Genomic DNA, 22034 nt, shown 5'->3' with positions numbered 1-22034 from the left:
CAATCGAGTATAAGGATTCTGCAGTTAGACACAGACATAAGAAAGAATCCGTCACCAGAATTCTCACAACTCCATGCTTCAACGATCACTACCGCCCGCCATGTTAATGGAGCCTAACTTAAAAAATTGGCTGGGTGGAGGAATGAGGGGAGGAGCGCCGGCCGCTCTTCGGCAACGGGACCTCTTTTCATGCGTGCTTTTCAATCGGATTAGGTCAGTCTCTGCTAAAACGGGAAATACCGATAGTTAGATGTATGCCCAGTCTATCGTGTCTATTTCCACACGCATATAAACAAATGCTCTGCGCTCTGTCCGAGCGTGGCTCACCGCTTACTTGCTAATTCGGCAGCTCTCTCCATTCATTCTCGCTCGGCGTCAAACGAGTAGACGCCGCGAGCATAATTCCTTCTTTTAAAGGGGCCGCACATTGTTAGACGTGCATGGAGCAAGGCGAGGAAGGATGGTATTTGTAGTGCATCTTTCCATCGGAGTCAACTCGAGCTGGCACGGCCATCACAACTGTCAGTCACAGACATATTCTTGCATGGAACAGTATAAAGACTAAACCGGTCATAGATTACTCAATTCAGACAGTTCATTCAACCCAGAGAGGGCTGTATCAAATTTCAGTATCAGATACGCTTCTTTCTGTGACAAGCGTATATGGGTCCCCACCCCCGGAGGTTTTTATCACAGCCAACACAGTCCATTTTAAATCATTCACCGAATGACGTTGATGTAAAAAGTGAGACACCAATGGGGCTGTCAGTACTTTCTTGTTGATTCGTGAGCGATGTTGAATAATCCTCTGTCGCACCTCCTGTGTTGTCTTACCAATGTAGACCTTTTTGCATGGACATTGAATGCATATACTGCATACTTCGTCTTACAATAGTTAAATTCTTCATGACGCCAAAACTTCTTTCCATCAGTGAACAAAGAGCCTTCCAATGTGAGACTACACACGGAACAAGTGCCACAGGCCTTCCTCCCTCGCCGAGGGAGCACCTACTGCAGAAGAGCTAGAAGACACCGACACAGCGGATGGTGTGTGTGTCAAAGTTTGGACCTCACATGCATCCTGTGCAGAAAATCATTCGAAACTGTTGGCACTTAGTGGAAGAAGTTATGCCTGATGTCGGTCCCCCCTCTTTGCACTCAAAAAAAAATCGGAGTATAGGGCTGCAAATCACATCTACACGCCCACCGAGCAAAAGAGACACTCCGAGCACTCTCTTTGGACTTAACCCTGTCAAAGGACACCACAAATGTGGCACTTGTTCCATGTTTTTTTTATGCAACTTAAATAATGCCAAAATCATATGTAGTAATTTACTTTAATTTTCAGTTCATAGTCGGACACTTCCATGGCTCTTCTGCTGGAGGAGGATTCAGAATCAAACCGCAATCGTCAATATCTGGTGTGAGTGGTACTGTGAGCCAACTTAGACATGCCCAAATTTGGACCACCCAAAGCCCAAGGAGAGGATTTCCATGACAACCGTGCAGCTACCAGCAATGTTGAATGCTTCCTCTCATCTCCTTTCCCTGAGACGAGACCTCACCTTTGATTCCAGTATGTGCTCCTCGCATGTACAATCCGTGCAAACAGTATGTAGGTATTGATAGGACTCCCTTGCTGCAATGCTCTGCGCTGCCGGCAGAAACAAAGAGAAAAACAGGTGTAAAAAGGGAAAGGTTCGGACGCCAGCCTGCAGCTCAAAATGTGCTATTGGTACGTGCCTTCTGTGTACAGGAGATCAGTGCAGCTCACAATACCACCCAGTGGATAGGAGACTTCTTTCCCCTTTGTGAGATATTGCACCAAACCCAAATTATCCCAGATGTGCCCGGACCATTCGAATAACGCGTGCAGTTTAAAATGTACATTACAGCCTTTGCAACGTGCAAGCAGGCCTATCTAGCCTCGCCTGAAATACCAGATATACAGTCAGTCTTCCAGCGGTGACATCGTATGTGGGTATCCTAAAAATACGGCGAGAATTGGTCGATTCTGGACCTGTGTAGGCACCCCAAGGCTTACATAATATCTAGGCAATATACAAAGAATTCAGTCCAAAATATAATATAAAATATAAATATAATGAAAATTACTCATGTAGTCCTCGGCAAAGCTAAGGATCCCAAAATCAGGATAAGACACCGGAACATTTCTGCCTGCCTTTCCGCCCACCAAAAAGATTGCATTCTGACCGCAGATGTGCTTTGACTTGTGGGAACTCAAGACAATAGGAGCGCATCGAAAGAGCCGAGGAAATTGCATTTAAAGAACCACCGTGAAGCGTGCTGGAAAAAAACTGTACAGGACACGGAGCACAAAGGTAAGAGGAACCCCAAACAATAAACACACCTACCTATGGAAGAAGTCATGGCCGGGATCCTCTCGCTAAAGCAGGGGCTCTTAAAACTCGCCACACTGCGTGCGCCTGGAAGAGCAACGGCTAAAGTAGGGGGATCAGGAGGTGAATGTAAGGGTTGTAAGGCTTAATGAGCCATGACAGGGAGGCACGCCTGGCGAGTGGTGTGCAATGTGCGCGCACCATGACAAGAGAGGAAAGCCAGAAGGCGCCTGTCATGGTGCATTTCTAAAACTTCACTCCTAAATGTCTCGCCAGAGCAGCACATTCGCTGGCTCAGGCGAGACCTAAAAATGAGGTAGGTGAAGAGAGTCAAGAAAGCTATGGCTACTCTATCACATACATTGATAGAGTGCCACATGATGAGGTAGTCTTTGCAATGTCCCAGTTCCTTAGAGAGTGGAAGAAGGCAACACATTGGGTTACAAACCCAACGTCCCCCAGTCCATACAAGTAGGCTGATCACTCTGACTCATAATGTATAGACAATTTTATATATTGTATTTGTAATGTACTGTATTTTATACTTCAGCTATCAGCTATTTCTGATTTTAATGTAAAATTATATTTGTTTTTGTATTTGACTTAAAACTTCTTCACAAAGTTGTAAATCAATTAGAGTTGTGATAGTCAAGGGGAGACTAGTTACTTTTCAATACAAAAATGCCTCTTATGGGCATTTTATGTTCTTTCCAATATGATAATTCTATTTTAATAACTTTCATCCTCAGCAATGCCACGGCGTGTAGTAAAGTTTGGCAGAAGTCTATGACTCGAAGCCATTCCGCATCCAAGTGCATTGGAGTTTATAGAACACCCTGAGATAGTGGAATATTTGCAGGAAACAATACTATTCTCTTGTATTCAAGAGAGTCAACATATAGTAATAAAAAAGCCTAGCAACATGTGTTGCACAGGAGTGAAGTAACAACTTCAGAAAATAAGACCTTCGGTCACAACCAAACTTTGCATAGTTATTAGACTGTAACATTCAAAGCGAACCAACGTTAGCTCTCTGCACCTCCAGTTTTCTCATATTCAAAAGATGGGAAATGTTTAGAGCTGATTTTGTATGCAGTATGAGCTAAAGAAGAGACTGAGGAGACTAGATAGATGTGTATTCAGCAATTCATTTTCTCTTTCATTGAGCATCTATAAATTCCAGAATGGTGACTGAAATCCCAACAACAACAATAAAGCACCCGGAAAAGACATTTATTTCCATGGATATAATTTAAAATATTGCTTAATATATAAAATCCTCATTCACAAATCAATCATTTTTACAATCATTACAAACCAAGAATTTGGTAATTAGATATTTAAACGGGCTTAGAGGAATGACAAGAAATAAGATCTAGGTCCAGCTAAAATCTACATCCAACATGAAAAGTATAAAGAGATGGACTGGCCATGGCATTGTACCCCTTCTATTTGCAAATAATCCAAAGCCAAGAAGTGATTACATTCAAAATAAAACAAAGTAGGTATGCATTGTAAACAATGGCTCAGAGACAGGACCCAAAGAGGTAATATATTATTTGTTAAATATAATGCTTAATGTTTGCTAAAGTAGAGCTTAAGGCTCCCACTCTTCAAGTGGGAAACTAAATAAAAAATATATTTCGGATTTCACAGTACATGCCTTAAATACATCATCTTCTATAACATTGGTCTCAGAAGGCCACTGTACTATGTGCAGTGAGAGCGGTGCAGTCTTCATTGTAGAGGTTTTCAGGGTTGATTCGGTACTACAGGATTATCGCTGGTGGTTAAAGGTGTAGTAGGTTGTTTTAAGGCTTCATTTTACAAAGTAAGGCGGCATGTGTCCTTACTTGATATAGCAGCACGTTAAGGAATGTTTCCAAGGCCTTGGAAAAAAATTCCCACTGAAGTGAGTATGTGATCTTCCTATTCAGCGCCATTTCCAGGCTCTGGGTGCTGGGAAGAGGTGGTGGTCTCTAATGGGTACCTGCTGATAATCGCCTGCACCTCCTTTCCAACACACTGACACCAGTCTTTAAGCTCTTGTTCCAGACTCTGCACCCCTTGGATCACCATCTCCTGTCGGGACCAGAGCTCTGACAATATTTTCTGATTCTGTTGAATTTGTTTCAGTCCTGCCCAATCTGACTGAATGAGACAGACTGGAATATTCTGTGCTCCTGACCTTTGCCCATCCATGTATTGATCAAACTCCTCGTGTGTTAGGTTTAATGATGGACCATCAAGTTTTTCAATAAATGCAACAGCACAGCACTAAAAAACAAAACAAAAATGACATATGTTACTACAACAGACAATGTCGAACAAAGCAGTGTATATAAAACAGGCAAATAAGCCTGATAACAATAAAGAACAATGTATTTCGAATTAACAGTAGAGGGAACAACTTATAATAAAATGCATAAGACAGTGACATATCACCGGACACAAAATGGAACATAATGTGATGTGATATTAAAGCATATCCTACTGAGATGCATCCCTAAACTAAGCCATAATGTGCTAATGTGACTTTCAGCTACACGAGTAGAAGCGGTAGCAGAACCAGCCTACTGGACATCACTGCGCACAAACTACTCCGTTAGTCAGATAACTTTATTCGGTTATAATGCACATTAACCATAAAAGTACAATAAAATCACATCATCTATTAAACATGAAGTAAATATACAATACAGAATAAAAGTCAAGCTGTCCAACTTCATGCAAATTTCATACAAGTAACTCATTAGGATTTAAATAGTTATTGATTTCCGTGAAATAAAAACATTTTTAAGAAAAGCCGAAAGGGATGAGACAGTAAAAATTGTATCTAACCTCTGGATTGCTAAAAAGGCAGGTCGACATGGTCTAAAATTCATATACTTTAAAATGGGCAGTATCCACCTTCTCCTGGGAATTATATAAAACTTACAAAAAAATAAAATGTGAATGTTGGATTGGTCAGACAAGTCGTCACAGGGACACTTAATGATTAGCCTAGACCAATCGTTCACAGTGGGGAAACTTAGCAACCTGAATAAAATACCAAATCTAAAACGGATTAACAAGAACCTTTCAAAGTCTCTCATTTGTAGATTAATGTATGGTTGGATGACATTTGAGGTCAATATCAATTGATGTGAAATCACATATTTTTTATTGAGCTCCACATTTTCCCTACATTCCTCAAGATAAGTTATGCATAGTGTTTTTTCAGCTCTTTCCTTGAGATCAGACTCATCATCGAGGGATTTTCATAATACTTTGAGAGACCAATGTTCCCAAGTAATGTCTTAATATACTGTAACCATCTCATCTTATGGGCACAATCAAGAATTATAGTGTCCCCCAGAATGAGACGATTAAAAGAACATTCCTCTGTGGTCCAAACCCTGTGCCACTGAAGAACCGGCTGCACCTTAATATCTTCCAAGTAAGACAGTCCGAGTTCAGTATGACAATTAAGGGAGGACACACTATCCAGTACTGAGAGCAAGTATCTTAGAAAATTATTTTCTGTTACCTGAATGATAGTCACATTTGTATTCCCCCAAATTCCCGCCCCATACGTAGCAATTGCAACGCAACTTGTTTTATAAATACATAGGAGTTCTTTAATAGGTTTCTTTCCCATTTTCTTACTAAACGATTTAAGCGCCATGATGGATTTAAGAAACAGCAGCCGCCTGGATTTTACTGCGTTGCACCATTGACCAGAACAATCAAACAAAATACGCAAATAGGGAAAAGTTTTAGTGAAATCTAACGGTTTGGAGTCAATATACATTGTTTTCTTTAATTTAAATGTACGTGGACTGTAGTTAATACAAAATGTTTTTGTGGAATTAACTCTCAAATCCAAGTTGGTCAGAAAAGTAGCAAGGATGTAATCATTTTTTGCATTGCAAGTGGGGTCCTGGCCATCAATACTGCATCGTCAGCATAAATTAATGCTGGTATTGAGCGATTGCGAGCCAGTGGCACGTCCCGACATTCCTGCAGAAAAGTTTTTTCTAAATCATTAATATAGATAGTAAATAAATGGGGCCAGGACGCATCCTTGCCGTACGCCCCCAGCAATGCTAAACATCCTGGTGCATTCACCATTTTTCCCAAATCTAATAGCGGCCCTTGCACAATTATATAAATCCCTGAGGAATTGAATAATATTGTCCGCCACTACCAAGCGTTCTAAAATTAGCGACAACTTACTGTGGGTAACACAGTCAAAGGCGGATGTTAAATCTACAAATGTTAAAAACATCCTACCACCTTTGGCTTTAGTATATTTTTCTAGAACAATGTGTAAATTAAGGCACTGATCTAAAGTTCCGATACCTTCCCTAAAGCCATATTGGAGGTCACTTACTATCTTGTGCTCGTCTGCCCATATTTGTAAGCGATTTAAAATCACTCTACCAAGGATTTTAACTGTCGAGTCTAGCAATGATATAGGGCAATAGCACGCGCAACTAGTCCTATCGCCCTTTTTAAATATTGGAACTATAATTAACCACTTAACTGCATCATCCTCCATGTACGTTCCCTAAACAAGCACAAAATAGAAATCTAGGACCTCCTAAATACCTACTGGCCCGACGTTTCCTTCCTCACGGAAACCTGGTTCAACGCAAACTCTGCACCCAACATAGGCACAGCCAATCCTGACAGATACAAGATCTTGCACAAGGATCGCCCCATCCGTCCACGAGGAGGCATTGCCGTCGTTCATAAAAGCACCCTCCGCATGACCACCCTCCCGGACGACACAACAACCCTCATTAGGCACCTCCAGCAGATAACTTTTCCTCCTGAGGCGGAAGCCGGGAGGTCTCTCCTCTTTACTTTGCACCTTGCGCTTTTAGCGTTTTATTGATTTTAAAATTACTCGCATTTTGCACGCTTGACTCAAGAAGCGTGTAGAGACTTCCCTTGGGTCACCCCTTTGCTCTCTGTACCTCTCCCCCCTCCCTCTGCCCCCGGACAGCTCTCGGCCGAGTGCAGACGCCGAGGGCTGGTTCTTCCAACTTTGGCGGCCATATTGGGTGTGGGCTGGTGAGTGACACGCTCTAGCAGCGCGCATAAAGGACGACCATGACTCCGCGCAGCGGACGTGCCGGACCTGTGCCAGAGTCGTGCCAGAGTCATGCCCGTCTGCGCCCGTCCGAGCCTAGGGCCAGCCACTCTGCCGATTTCAGTAAGTTCTGCATTCAATTATTCGCGTGCTGAACTACTTCAGTTTCGCTCCTTAACACCTTCGCACTGTACATTAAGACAGAGGGGCACTGAACCTTTTACTTACTGTGCATTATGTCATCTCCCCAATCAAGTAGAGGCTAAACATACACTACGTTCTGCTCTTTTGAATTGTAGATCTCTTCCTAGGCATTCACTGGAGGTTAACCTCCTTATTCTGGAATACGATTTAGACATCCTTTTTCTAACAGAAACATGGCTCATGCAAGGTTTAGAAGCGGACATAGTGAACGCCCTTCCTCCTGGTTTTCTAATCCATACCCAGGACAGACCGCTGGGTCGAGGGGGAGGTGTTGCTATTCTGTATAAGAACTCGTTGGAATGTAGAGCCCAAAAAGGTCAGGTGGAAGATTGTGAGAGCTGTAAGTTCTCCTTCCAAATCTCACCCACTGTGGCGATGTCGGGGTTACTAGTCTATCGTCCCCCAGGAAGGATTGGTAACTTCACTGGCTCACTTATGGAGACGGTAATGGTCTGTGCCGCTTCTGCGACAAATTTCATTACCTTGGGAGACTTTAATCTCCATTTCGACGACCAGGAAGACCGGTCGGCGATAGCCCTTCAATGTGACCTGAAAATTTGCGGGGTTGACCTTATAAATTTGGAGGCTACCCATAACAGGGGCCACTTGCTGGACCCTATTTTCTCAAACATTTCCACTATGAAAGCAGCCCCCCCGATCCCTCTACCATGGACGGATCATTTTATGATACCCTTTGCCTGGCAGACCCAGTCGGCGAGCTCCCCCCTCACCAGTGTCTGTGCAACGGAAAGACCCTGGGCCAGGCTATCAGTGGAAAATTTTTCACGTAGTCTGGAGGCCTCACGCCCATTACTAGCGAAGGACCCAGTCCTGGCAGAAGCAGACTTCTGCAGATGGATGTCGAACACACTCGACGCCGTCCTCCCCGTAAGATCGGCAGGAAGAAAGGAGAAAAGATTGCGCACCGCTCCTTGGTACACGCCTGAGCTGAGGGTAATGCGGAGGACATGTAAAAAACTAGAACGTGCCTGGAGGAAGAACTGGGAAGTAGCTTGTAAAACTGAATACCGAGTGGCGATAAGGAATTACAAGCTCTCCATCCGGCTCGCCAAGACCCAATTCTTGGAGGAGAGAATCAGCAATGCCTCCAATTCCTCTAGAGAAACATTCCTGGTGGTCAAAGAGCTCTTGAGGGTCCCCACACCTCCTGCCCCCACGGATAATTTGGAAGACAAATGCAACGATCTAGCAGAGTACTTCCGCACTAAAATTGAAAAAATCCTGATCACCTTGGCCCAAATTAACATAGGAGCCGAGCCCCTGGAGGATGAGGTTTTACCTCTGAGGACCCTGGATTCTTTTGGACCAGTCACCGAGGATGAAGCTCTTAAAGTCTTATTGTCCATTAAGAGTGGCTCTCCCCGGGACGTTGCCCCCATGAGGATTCTCAAACTGGTAGCCCCTTCCATTGTGGAGCCTATTACTGAGGTAATTAATGCCTCATTAGGTGCTGGTGTAGTCCCACCCAACTGGAAGGGTGCAATAGTAAAAGCCCTCCTAAAAAAACCTAGCTAAGACCCCCTTGATATGGCAAACTACAGGCCCATCTCGCTACTCCCTGGACTAAGTAAAATCACGGAAAAATTGGTTAATCTCCAGCTATCCAATTTCCTTGAGTCCAACGGTGGGCTGAGAAGCTCCCAAACAGGCTTTCGCCCGGGCCAAGGCACTGACACTGCCTTGCTGGCAGTCGCGGAGGAGGTACGCTGCATCTTGGATTCAGGAGGATCAGTGGCAGTGATCCTCCTGGACCTTAGTGCAGCGTTCGACACTGTCAACCATGGAGTGTTACTTCAGCGACTGTCAGATGCCGGAGTGAGGGGGACAGCGTTGAAATATCCTAGGTCATTACTCAGCGATCGGACCTTCCAGGTCTGGGAAGGGGGCGCACGATCGGCACCCACCCACCTCCATTGTGGTGTGCCTCAGGGCTCCTCTCTGAGTCCCACATTATTTAATGTGTACATGGCCCCCCTGGAGGATGTGGTGGCTCCATTTAACATCAAGATCGTGAGCTATGCCGACGACACCCAGCTGGTGTTCGCCCTCTCCGAGGCCACGGATAATTCCCAGGTGCTACATTCCTGCCTATCCAAAGTCCACTCTTGGATGGGGGATTCAGCGCTAAAGCTGAATGGCTCAAAAACTGAGATAATGCTGAAGGGAATGAAAAGTCCCTCACTCCCCTGCTCGACTTGGCCTAGCTGCCTGGGACCCCCTCCCAAACCCAAGGCCGAGATCAAGAGCCTGGGTATTTGGTTGGAGCAAGAGCTCTCCTTCAGGACCCAGGCTTCCAAACAAGCTGGCATCTGTATCGGCCTTCTCCGATCGGTGCGCAAAGTGCTACCTCTGATTCCATTTCTATCTCGGAAGCTTTTGATCCAGGGCCTGATTATATCTAGATTAGATTTCAGCAATGCAATCTACCTGGGTGCCCCTGAGATCACTCTGAACAAACTTCAACAAGTTCAGAATGCCGCGGCACGAATGCTTCACAACATCCCCATGTCACGATCGGCCAAACCCGCATTGAGGGCGCTGCACTGGTTGCCAGTGCAAGAAAGGGTTACATTTAAATCTCTCTGCCTTGCACACAAAATCTTGCAAGGCAAAGGCCCTCCTGCCCTCCAAAAGCTGGTGACCCCGTATAAAGCAAGTAGAACTCTACGCTCGGACCAACAACATTTACTCGTGGTCCCCAGGGTCAAAAAGGCCCGATCAGGAGGGAGGAGATTCTCCGTAAAGGTTGAAACCCTTTGGAACTCACTCCCCCTAGGTCTACGCTCGGAGCCATGTCTTCTGCATTTTCGTAAACAACTGAAAACTTTTCTCTTCTGCTAAATTGCTCTGCCTCTTTTCTTTTTCTTTTATTGTTACTCTGTTTGGTGAAGCACTGGGATGCTCCAGGGTAACTACTCGCTGTACAAAACTGTTTAATAACTTCCAGATCCAGACCAACCCCAAAACGACACTCCACGGAACCCTCATCTAGAGGCCACCCATCCCCTGAGCTCCCTTAACGATGCAGTCACCGACCTCATCCCACTCCACGCCCTCGCATCCACACACTACATCCTACTCCGAGACCTAAACTTCCACCTGGATAACCACCACGACTCAAACACCGCCTCACTCCTAAAGAACCTCACCAACATAGGACTGAATCAACTAGTCATCGCCCCCGCACACATAGTGGGACACACACTCAACCCAGTCTTCACCACAGGAAACAGCATCTCCTACAGCCACACTACGGAAATCCTCTGGACAGATCACCACTGCATCCACTTCGCCAAAAAACTCACCGTACACAAGCACGCCCACCGCCTGCACTGTAGGAACTGGAACAAAGTTACCAAAGACCAGCTCACCTCCGCCTTCGTCAGCACCACAACACAGACTGAATCGGACGCAAACACTGCAACACGCAACCTCCACCGCTGGATCACGAACTGCGCCGACACACTCGCCCTCCTCAAGAAAGCCATCGGAAAACACAACAAGAAAGGAAGCTGGTTCACCCTGCAATCCAAGAATCCAAATGCTCCTGCAGATGACTCGAAAAGACATGGAGGAACAACAAAACCCCAGAAACATGCGCCACCTACAAAGCAGACACCTCCGCACATCATCAACTCAAATCCACAAGGAAAAAATCCCCTCCAAGACAGAAGGCTCACCAGCACACACAACACCAAAGACCTCTTCTCCATCATCAAGGAATTCGCCAAACCCTGCAGCAAAATAGATGTCCCATCCTCCCAAAACCTCTGGAACAGACTCAGCACATTCTTCCACCGCAAGATTAACCCCTTCGATGCTCAAGACGAGCTCAGCTCGTCATGCAGTACACTGGTCATGTGCTTATGACGAGCTGAGCTCGTCATGAACAATGGATTCCAAGGATTTTCAGCACAGAGGGGGAATTGCTGCAGCAGTGATAGTGTTAAGATGATCTACGACAACTTCGACATCCAAGAACACCTCACTGCTCCAGCTTCCCCCTGATGCAACGCCACCCAACAGACCCTACCCAAATGGATCCCGATCATGACAGAAAACACCTGGAAGATATATAAAAGCATTCACTCCAGAGCCCCATCAGATCCCTGCCCACACCACATCTTCGGCAGAACCGCCTCTGCTATCACACCCAAACTGCATTGGACGTTCAACTGCTCATTTGAGATTGCCACCATCCCCGATGACTGGAAACATGCCAAAGTCAACCCCCTCCTGAAGAAACTCTCCATGGATCTGGACCTCAAGAACTTCAGGCCCATCTCCCTTCTTCCCTTCGCAGCCAAGGTATCTGAAAAGCCCATCAACACCCAGCTAGCGAAGGACATCGAAGCCTACACATCTCTCAACCGGATTCTGAGCAACCACAGCACCAAGACCGCCCTACTCGCTGCCATGGACGACATTCGCTCCCTCCTTGACCAGGGCGAAACGGCAGACCTCATCCTCCTGGACCTCTCTGCTGCGTTTAACACGGTCTTCCCACCGCACTCTAGCCATCAGACTCCAGGACGATGGCATCCGTGGCAAGGCCCTCGACTGGATACGCTGCTTCCTCACCGGCAGAACCCAGTGGGTCAGACATACCCCCCTACCTCTCAGAACCGACAGAGACCAACCTCCCTTAGCCCCAACCTCTTCAACGTCTACATGGCCACCCTAGTAACCATCGTCAGGAACCTCTGGCTCAACATAGTTTCTTATGCCGACAACACCCAGCTGATCCTCCCCCTCACCAACGAACGCATCACCAAACAACTTCCATGAAGGGATGAAAGCTGTCGCCACCTGGATGAACTGCTACCTGAAACTAAACTCCAAAAATACAGAAGTCCTCATCCATGGCTCCACGCTAGTCCGCCTGGAACGACTCCTGGTGGCACTCCTCCCTCAGAAAATCGGCCCACGCCGAGGGACCACACATGAAACCTCTGCATCATACTAGTCTTATCAGTCTCAATGAACCGCCAGATCAATGCCGTGTCCACGACCTGCTTCAACGCCCTCCGCATGCTCAGAAAGACTTTCAGATGGATCCCAACTGAATCCACAAAAACTGTCACAAATATGCTCATCAGCAGCAGACTGGACTATGGCAATGCTCTCTATGCTGGAATCAATAAGAAATTCCTTTGCAAACACTTAGACTGTCCAGAACGCAGCAGCCAGACTGATCCTCAACATCCCAGTCACAGTCGCATCACTCAACACCTCCCCAATCTCCACTGACTGCCAGTTGAAAGAAGAATAACCTTCAAACTCCTCACCCACCCATACAAGGCCCTTCACTCCACCAGACTCGCATACCTGAAGAGCTTCCTCTTTTTCCATGCACCCAAAAGACACCTCTGATCCTCCTAGCTCTCTCTGGCCTCTGTCCCTCATATCAACAAGCCGAGAACAGGAGGAAAGCCCTTCTCCTACTTTGCAGCCAAAGTCTAGAACACCCCCCCATCCACCCCAACAATCTCCCACGTTGCTGGAGTTTAAGAAGGACCTCAAGACCTGGCTCATCGGATGACCCCAGGACTCAACGGAGCCACCCCCTCCTCTTCCCCTTGCACTTTGAGACCCTCACATGTGAGTAGTTGCACTTTAGCAACCCTGATTGAGTGAACCATCAAGCACTGCAATGTGCCACTAAGCTGAAAAAGAAACAATATATATTAATGTTAGTAGTAGAGGGATATTGTATAAGAGTAAAAACAGGTCAAGCAGGGTATAGCTGATAATATGGCTGACAAGAAAACGTTTATGAGCTTCACCGGCCCTGGCATCATCCTAAATAAATCCTGCACACTACGTCGCCACCCAAGACTATTGCTCAATGGAACTGCTGAGGCTCGGAAGTCCAACCGCATAGGCACAGGCTCGATCAATATGGCTAAGGATGGCGGAATCCCCTAGATTGCAGTAGACTGGATGCGTGCTTGCTTCTGGCCATAGAAGAAGTAAAGTGATATGTGGCCAGAGGGCGTCAAATGATGAAGGGGATCTGGTGGTCAGTACTTTCCCCATTCAGGGCTCTGGTGGCTCCCCAATGCAGAAATTGAGAAGACAGCTGGCCTCAGAGTGAGTGAAGAAAGGCTACTGCAGCTGCGAGCCTGAGCGTGGCGGATTATGAGGACTCTCCCTTACATGGGGTACTGTGCTCGCTGCAGTTGTGGATGCTGAAAAGAAGCAAGATGGAGTGGTCTAGGACGTGATTAGCTACCAAACAATTATAAGGTGAACGTACTAGATGGAGGAGTTGGCACTGGTAAGCAGAGCCATGCAAGTTAAATGGAACCACAACCACCTGGGACTTGCATGAATTAGAACACTTAGGACTGAAGGTTAATTCATTTCAGATGCATTTGTTACTCTGAATAGGTCCACTGACCAGCCTGGAATTTATCTCACAAACTGATGAACGTCTGCCTACTATGCGAGTGCTCAGGTGGCAACAAATGTACTTACGATATACTAGGGTATACTTACATAAAGCGACACCAAGCAGACACTTGAGGACTAGAGTTGAGTCACGTCCTTTGTGCTCCAATAAGAGAGGCTTTTGTCCCTTCCAAAACGCATGACACATTGATGAAATGGTACTTGCCCTCAACCTATAATTGTGGCAAGATCTTACAGAGAGAACTGAGGGGACCAGAGTTTTTATCATAACACACTTTGTTACACACCATCATGGGCAAGCCAAGAAAGGTGAAGGTACTGCAACAACCCGATCGGAACAACCCCTGAGCGAATACCCCTGCATCACACAATTTGAAAGGGACTGGGAAGAAGACAAAGTCACAAGCTCAAACACCTGTAACACTGGTCAAATATTTAACACCAGCACAAGGGACGTGCTTGAACAGGAAGTTCAGCTGTGGCGTATGGTTATTACCTGCATGATGGCTGAGGATACAAAGGCTTAACCAAGCAACAATAAGTTTCCATTTTGTAGATAATTACTCTGTTATTACCTTGTCCTACTTGTCGCCCTCAATGGCCTAAGTACTGTATACCACCTAATACATCACAGATTCATCAAGCATCAATTAAACGTATAACAATTTTTTATTTATTATAATAACCAAATTAATTTGTTCATATAAAAAAAAATGCAATACATTTTTGCTCAAATTTAAATATGGCACATTCCCTTAAAAACAAAAAAAAACACTATTACACAAGTTTACAAAAAAAAACACGAGATACATAAAACTGACAGTTGAGGCTGAATAACAGGACATGGTAACAGATGTTTGCTTTGAGGACCCTGTCCCCTTTGTTGTAAGAGGGATCGCTCTCTTCTGATTTAAACAGGCTGAACTATATAGGGCATGATTGGGACCACAAACACAGATGCAAGAAGCACAGAAAAATATGGACTTGGAATGCAGGGCAGAGGAGCAATATCCGGTTGGGTGGTGGCCTGCAAGAATTTCCAAACTGCACACAATTGGTGCTATTTCTGGAAAACTGGTTGAGTCAGAAACTCAATGGGCTTTCAACCTTCTATTCTGTCAAAAAGGTGTAGAGTTCCTGCTTGATGTCCATCATGTGTGCATGCACAGTCCTAGATCTACAGAAGAGCACATTCCTAAATACAGCATCAGACACAGATTATAAATGGCGAGGATAGTGGGCACTTTCGATTCAAGAACAGCAAAGATATGCTGTTTCCATTTACACTGCAAAAATTCAGAGGACAATACGCAAACCTCCTGGCAGTAAAGCAAGTAATTCAAGACACAGATCTGGTTCATGCTTCTGCTCCCAGCACTTCTAAAAATGCTAGTGTATTGACAACCCCAAGAATGCATCGGAATCGGTGGAGCAACACAGGCATGGGAAAAAGACTTGTTGAGGAGTGGACAGCCGCATCCAAGAGATTTTACCAAGTAAAGTCGGTACATTGGGAGACCAGGAAACCACGACAAGAACTGATAAAATCTGGTAAAGAAGACATCTTGGCAACAGCAATCACACCCCAAGTCACACAACATCCAGTGTAACCAGTATAATTGATGTTGAAAATTTGACAAAAGTCCCAAATCAGAGGCCGAAATGAAACCTGTCCTATTTTAGTGATGGTACTACGAGTTATCTACTAACTTGACATGTCGACAAATCAACGGGAAAATACAAAGGTCCAATCAAATAAATTTGATATACAGTCTATATCAGTTCCACCTTATATCATCACGGACAACCATGGGTTGTGACAGATTCAGTACAGTGCTAACAGCAAGAATATAAATTAAAAATAAGACTTATAACAGTGTATGTTTGGTAACGTTATTATTTAAATTTTATTCCACATAAACAATATATAATTCACAATTCATATAAAAACATTATAAAAACATTTGTAATGTGCATTGCAATAAAAATAATTTTTTGCATGAATAAAAACCAAAGAAAAGAATCACAAGGTCGACGCGGCGTTTCGGCTTTCTTTTGTACACCTTCTTCAGGACTGATTCTAGACAATTTAAAAATATTAAAAAACATAAAGTTACCAAACAGTTTTGGCTAAAGGTTTATATTCCACACATGGACACATTTCATTTTATTTTCTCAATCTGTCACACTGCAGTTCTTTGTCTTAAAAGTGAGAAGCAATAACATTATTTGAGTACTCTCACTTTTTTCTCCTTTTTTCATTATTCCATGTTTATACACCACTTGTTTGCCATCTATTTTACCTATCCTTTGGAACTGAATCCAATGCTTGACAACCCATAGTACCACTACTAAAAAAGAGGGGCATGACGGAACCTATCGAACATGCATACCTTATTAATCCAGATGGAGTTATAGCCCATGTGGAGAAGGTTTTTTTAGCGAAAGTCCTGTGTAGAATGGGACGATCAACTGGGCACAGACTACTATCATCAATCTGTAGGATGTGCTGTCTCTAAATGAAGACATAAAATATATACCAGTGATTTTTACTTGTTGTTTTTACCCATCTGTTTATACTCGGTGGGTGACGTTATGAATACGTACCTATTATCAAAGGGGTACCTTTAATTTCCCTTTGGTCTCCTTTCCTGTTTGTTTTGTGTTAATCTGTAATAGGAAATAATACAGAGAGGGGTGTTTTCAATTACCGTTCCCCATATTTCTATATTCTAGGTATTCAGAACATAAAATGCTTTGTACCTGTATATGGTACTGCCGGGTTCAAGCTGCCAGAAAGAGCCACCGTTTGTATGGATGATATTGGTCAATTTCTCCCTGTGGGGTTACAGTTGTTTTCTTAATTCTAATTTCCAGAAACAATAAAAGGAAAACATTTTTTTGTGTCATGTTTTAATCGCAGCAGAATATCACTCACCCTAAGACCCTCAGGATCGGTCTGTAACTCACGGAGACCTCTTTCAATTAGATCTGCGTCTCGCAGTGGGACGATCAACGCACTTGGGGTTCGCCTCACAGGGTTGTCGCGCACTGTGGGAATGTTGGTTACATGAGTTTGTTTTCTATTTCATAATTTTATGCGTCCTATTTTCTATCTATTTACAGATTTTTTCTGCATTCTAAAACAATTAATTGTAAATTACTCTGCTAAAGGATATTATAAAAGTTAGAATATATATGTTTCTGTGCATGTATTGTATGTGAATTATTCTATATAGCTGTACTTGTCACCTTCTATTCACTGGCGATTTTTATAGACTGTCCTATGTGTGTTTTTTTTGTTAAGTTAAATGTTTATTGAGGCAAACGAATGGGACTATTCCTCGCGTTGCTCCTCCTTCGTCCTTTGATACTAATCCGATCCTGATACTAGGCTGATTAACTATCGCTACTATCGCTAGCGCTTCCTGATACTAGGATGATTAATTAACTATCGCTATATGATATTCAAATCAATCGGGGGTTAAATTGATTTGAATATCATGTAGCGATAGTTAATTAATCAGCCTAGTATCAGGAAGCGCTAGCGATAGTAGCGATAGTTAATTAATCAGCCTAGTATCAGGAAGCGCTAGAATTCAAAGGACGAAGGAGGAGCAATAGAATTCGGTTACAGAATGGAAGGGCACATCCCGAGCAACGCGAGAAATAGTCCCATTCGTTTGCCTCAATAAACACTTAACAAAAAAAACACACATAGGACAGTCTATAAAAATCGCCAGTGAATAGAAGGTGACAAGTACAGCTATATAGAATAATTCACATACAATACATGCACAGAAACATATATATTCTAACTTTTATAATATCCTTTAGCAGAGTAATTTACAATTAATTGTTTTAGAATGCAGAAAAAATCTGTAAATAGATAGAAAATAGGACGCATAAAATTATGAAATAGAAAACAAACTCATGTAACCAACATTCCCACAGTGCGCGACAACCCTGTGAGGCGAACCCCAAGTGCGTTGATCGTCCCACTGCGAGACGCAGATCTAATTGAAAGAAGTCTCCGTGAGTTACAGACCGATCCTGAGGGTCTTGGGGTGAGTGATATTCTGCTGCGATTAAAACATGACACAAAAAAAATGTTTTCCTTATATTGTTTCTGAAAATTAGAATTAAGAAAGCAACTGTAGGGGGGAGGAGCCTAGCCTGCAACCATGATGGCCGCCTAATCCTTCGGCTCCGCCGACCCTTTCACTTCCCTCCCGTCCCGTCACCTATCCTGGCATCAATCCTGCTCCTGAGTTGAGTTTTCGGGTCTGGGAGGTGACCCCGACTCCAATGGTGTGTCTCCCTGTGCGCTCCCTGCGGTGGAAGCGGTAGGACGTTCTCGTCTTCTCCCGGACGCTGCCCGGCGCTGACGGGTCTTTGTTCCTCGGGATCGGCAGACATCGCCCACAACAACAGCGGCCACAGTGGAAGGGGCCGAGCCGGCCAACGGAGTGCAGCGGCTGAATTGTGCCTTTCCGCTGCTGTTCCATATTCTGCCTCGCTCTACTCCTCTCTCCGCGGAGTGCATGTCGGCTGTGATCGCAACAATGTATCACCGCCCAGGCTTGTGGATGCCTTTGTTTGCTTCTTGTCCTGCTCTGTGATGCGGTGGGAGCCATCTTGAAGACCGAGCAACTGGAACTTGTTATTCACGATCCCGGGCTGCAACTGGTGACACGGCCGCTGCTGCCGCTACGTTCACACCTGCACAGTGCACAATGGTCTGTGTTCCCTTTGTGCCCCCGGCCCGGCGGTGCTATGCGGTGCACCGGCGAGGTGCTCAGCTTTGCGATGGAGACGTGGATGACCAGTCTTGTGGGCTGCTACGAGTTTCCGAGCCCCGTGAGCAGGGATCTGCTGCATCCTTCCCTCCTAAGGTGCCAGTGCGGATTGCGGACATTCTGGAAGCCCTGGATACTTTTCGAACTGCTCTATGCGACAACGCCTGTGACCTAGGGCACCGTCTAGATGCTGTTCTCTCTGTTATGCCCTTGCCCGACCGAGCACATTTACGATTGCGGGACGCTGCGCCACATCTTGTGTTCGACTTCTGTGGACTACCTGCCCAGGTGTGCTCGGAGGAGTTGGAGGTATGTGATCCCGATATCCCCGAGACGCTGTCTGTGATGGAGATGCAGCGGTCAGATGTCTGTGTGCTTGTTCAGGGGATGGGGTCTCATCTTCGGACGCCATGTTTGGATACTCCTTTGTGGTCTATTGGAGATGCTTCCAACGTTATTCTGCAGCTGATGCTACTGCCCTGGCCGGGTGGACTGTTACAGTGCGTTATCCCCCTTTATATCGTTGTCGCACGCGTGGCATTGGAATGGACAGACTTTGCTGGACAGCGGCATACTCTGCTGGGGTCACTCCGTTTGTTTGTTCCATTCAAGATGGCTACCGCGCAGCTGGACCACGTCGATATTCCCGATCGCAGGGGCCAGGGTTGAGTTCCCCCTATCAATGACTGCGGTAGCGTATGCTGCTGGGGCTGCAGGGGATGGACGGTGGAGCTGGCTATTGTTTCCTTTGGTTCGGGGATCAATGGATGGGCGGCCGAGGACTTACATTCTGACTGTTTGAGTTTACGTATATGGCCCTCCTCCGGTCTTATGTGATACCTTCTTTTTCTTTTCTTTCCTTTTCTTTATCTGTATTTCGGGTACTCCTTTTGGGGCGACAGACACACTGCTAGGGGGGGGGGGGGGTAGGCCGTAGCCTCTGCATGCGTGTAGGGTGGGGGTAGGGGGGTGGGGTTTTTATTTTGTCAGTTTCTATGGGCCTTCTTTTTCTCTTACTTTTGGTTCTCTTTTCCTCTCTCTTTCTTTCTTGGGTCAGTAGGGTGGTTCGGTGCGAGGGGGGCGGCGACTGGCATGCAACATATTCTGCTACTATTATCCTGTCGTATTATTCTCATGCCGCTAGCCTGATTACGTTTTTTGTTGCTCGGATTTCTTCTGTTTGACGTTGCCCTCTTATGTCATTGGTGGACTGTTGGAACTCTGATCCTTCCTATTGTTTATATTTTGGACTCTACTAAAACTTTAAAAATTAACCTTCACTTCTCCTGTTTCTCGGTGGTGCGAGGATGCCCAGTGTAACCCAGATTGATTGCTACTTTATGCTCAGATACTATCGAGTTATCATTTTGCTTGCTAACTTGCATCAACATGTGTTGTAGCCGGCCGGATGGTTGTAGGCCCGTATTTGTTTTGCAACTACTGTGCAATAAAGGTTTCAAAAATAAAAAAAAATTAAAAAAAGAAAGCAACTGTAACCCCACAGGAAGAAATTGACCAATATCATCCATACAAACGGTGGCTCTTTCTGGCAGCTTGAACCCGGCAGTACCATATACAGGTACAAAGCATTTTATGTTCAGAATACCTAGAATATAGAAATATGGGGAACGGTAATTGAAAACACCCCTCTCTGTATTATTTCCTATTACAGATTAACACAAAACAAACAGGAAAGGAGACCAAAGGGAAATTAAAGGTACCCCTTTGATAATAGGTATGTATTAATAACGTCGCCCACCGAGTATAAACAGATGGGTAAAAACAACAAGTAAAAATCACTGGTATATATTTTATGTCTTCATTTAGAGACAGCACATCCTACAGATTGATGATAGTAGTCTGTGCCCAGTTGATCGTCCCATTCTACACAGGACTTTCGCTAAAAAAAAAAAAAACATTCTCCACATGGGCTATAACTCCATCTGGATTAATAAGGTATGCATGTACGATAGGTTCCGTCATGCCCCTCTTTTTTAGTAGTGGTACTATGGGTTGTCAAGCATTGGATTCAGTTCCAAAGGATAAGTAAAATAGATGGCAAATAAGTGGTGTATAAACATGGAATAATGAAAAAAAGAGAAAAAAGTGAGAGTACTCAAATAATGTTATTGCTTCTCACTTTTAAGACAAAGAACTGCAGTGTGACAGATTGAGAAAATAAAATGAAATGTGTCCATGTGTGGAATATAAACCTTTAGCCAAAACTGTTTGGTAACTTTATCTTTTTTAATATTTTTAAATTGTCTAGAATCAGTCCTGAAGAAGGTGTACAAAAGAAAGCCGAAACGCCGCGTCGACCTTGTGATTCTTTTCTTTGTTTTTATTCATGCAAAAAATTCTTTTTATTGCAATGCACATTACAAATGTTTTTATAATGTTTTTATATGAATTGTGAATTATATATTGTTTGTGGAATAAAATTTAAATAACGTTACCAAATATACACTGTTATAAGTCTTATTTGTAATTTATATTCTTGCTGTTAGCACTGTACTGAATCTGTCACAACCCATGGTTGTCCGTGATGATATAAGGTGGAACTGATATAGACTGTATATCAAATTTATTTGATTGGACCTTTGTATTTTCCCGTTGATTTGTCGACATGTCAAGTTAGTAGATAACTCGTAGTACCATCACTAAAATAGGACAGGTTTCATTTCGGCCTCTGATTTGGGACTTTTGTCAAATTTTCAACATTGTTTTTTCCCCCCCGGTCCCTTATAATATTGCGTGGGGTCCTCCTTCATCTTTCTCAACCAGTATAATTGAGCCCTGGCTGAAACACCTCTGCCTCTGAATCAGGCGTTTCACGGACCCAAAAAGAGCAACTACCGAATGTCAAGCCTAGGACAGCCAATGACCTGCTACTGCTAAAAGTAGGCCTCTCTCTTCCTCTAAAGGAGCGAAAGATAATGCTTTGATTTCTGTATTCGAATCCTAATTTCATCTCTCCCAGTGCCATGCAAGAGGATTGGAGAGCATTACATGTTAGTTATGCTAGATACTGGGAGGAGGACCGCTGTTTAACACTCCTGGAGGATTGATGTTATTCAGAGATTCAGGGCTAGCATTAGATACACTTTTCTGAGACGTTTGTTTTTTGATTTAGAGATGCATGAAGATGTTGTTGTA

The 22034-nt window shown here is 44.5% G+C and overlaps 1 protein-coding gene across 1 annotated transcript in view; it reads right to left on the bottom strand.

Moving 5' to 3' along the window:
• Positions 1-3578: 3578 nt before the first annotated feature.
• The window catches only part of LOC147679584 (rab5 GDP/GTP exchange factor-like), a 117919-nt gene continuing 99463 nt past the window's right edge, over positions 3579-22034 (bottom strand). The window contains exon 9 of the mRNA XM_086943167.1: positions 3579-4637. Within this exon, the coding sequence (XP_086799293.1) occupies positions 4290-4637 (348 nt within the window). The 3' untranslated portion in view covers positions 3579-4289. The remainder of the gene's footprint in view (positions 4638-22034) is intronic.

Source organism: Lissotriton vulgaris, chromosome 11, assembly GCF_964263255.1.
Source record: "Lissotriton vulgaris chromosome 11, aLisVul1.2, whole genome shotgun sequence".
NCBI classification, from domain to species: domain Eukaryota; kingdom Metazoa; phylum Chordata; class Amphibia; order Caudata; family Salamandridae; genus Lissotriton; species Lissotriton vulgaris.
Note: the sequence above shows the minus strand (reverse complement) of the source record. Positions and strands in the feature narration are given on the sequence as shown.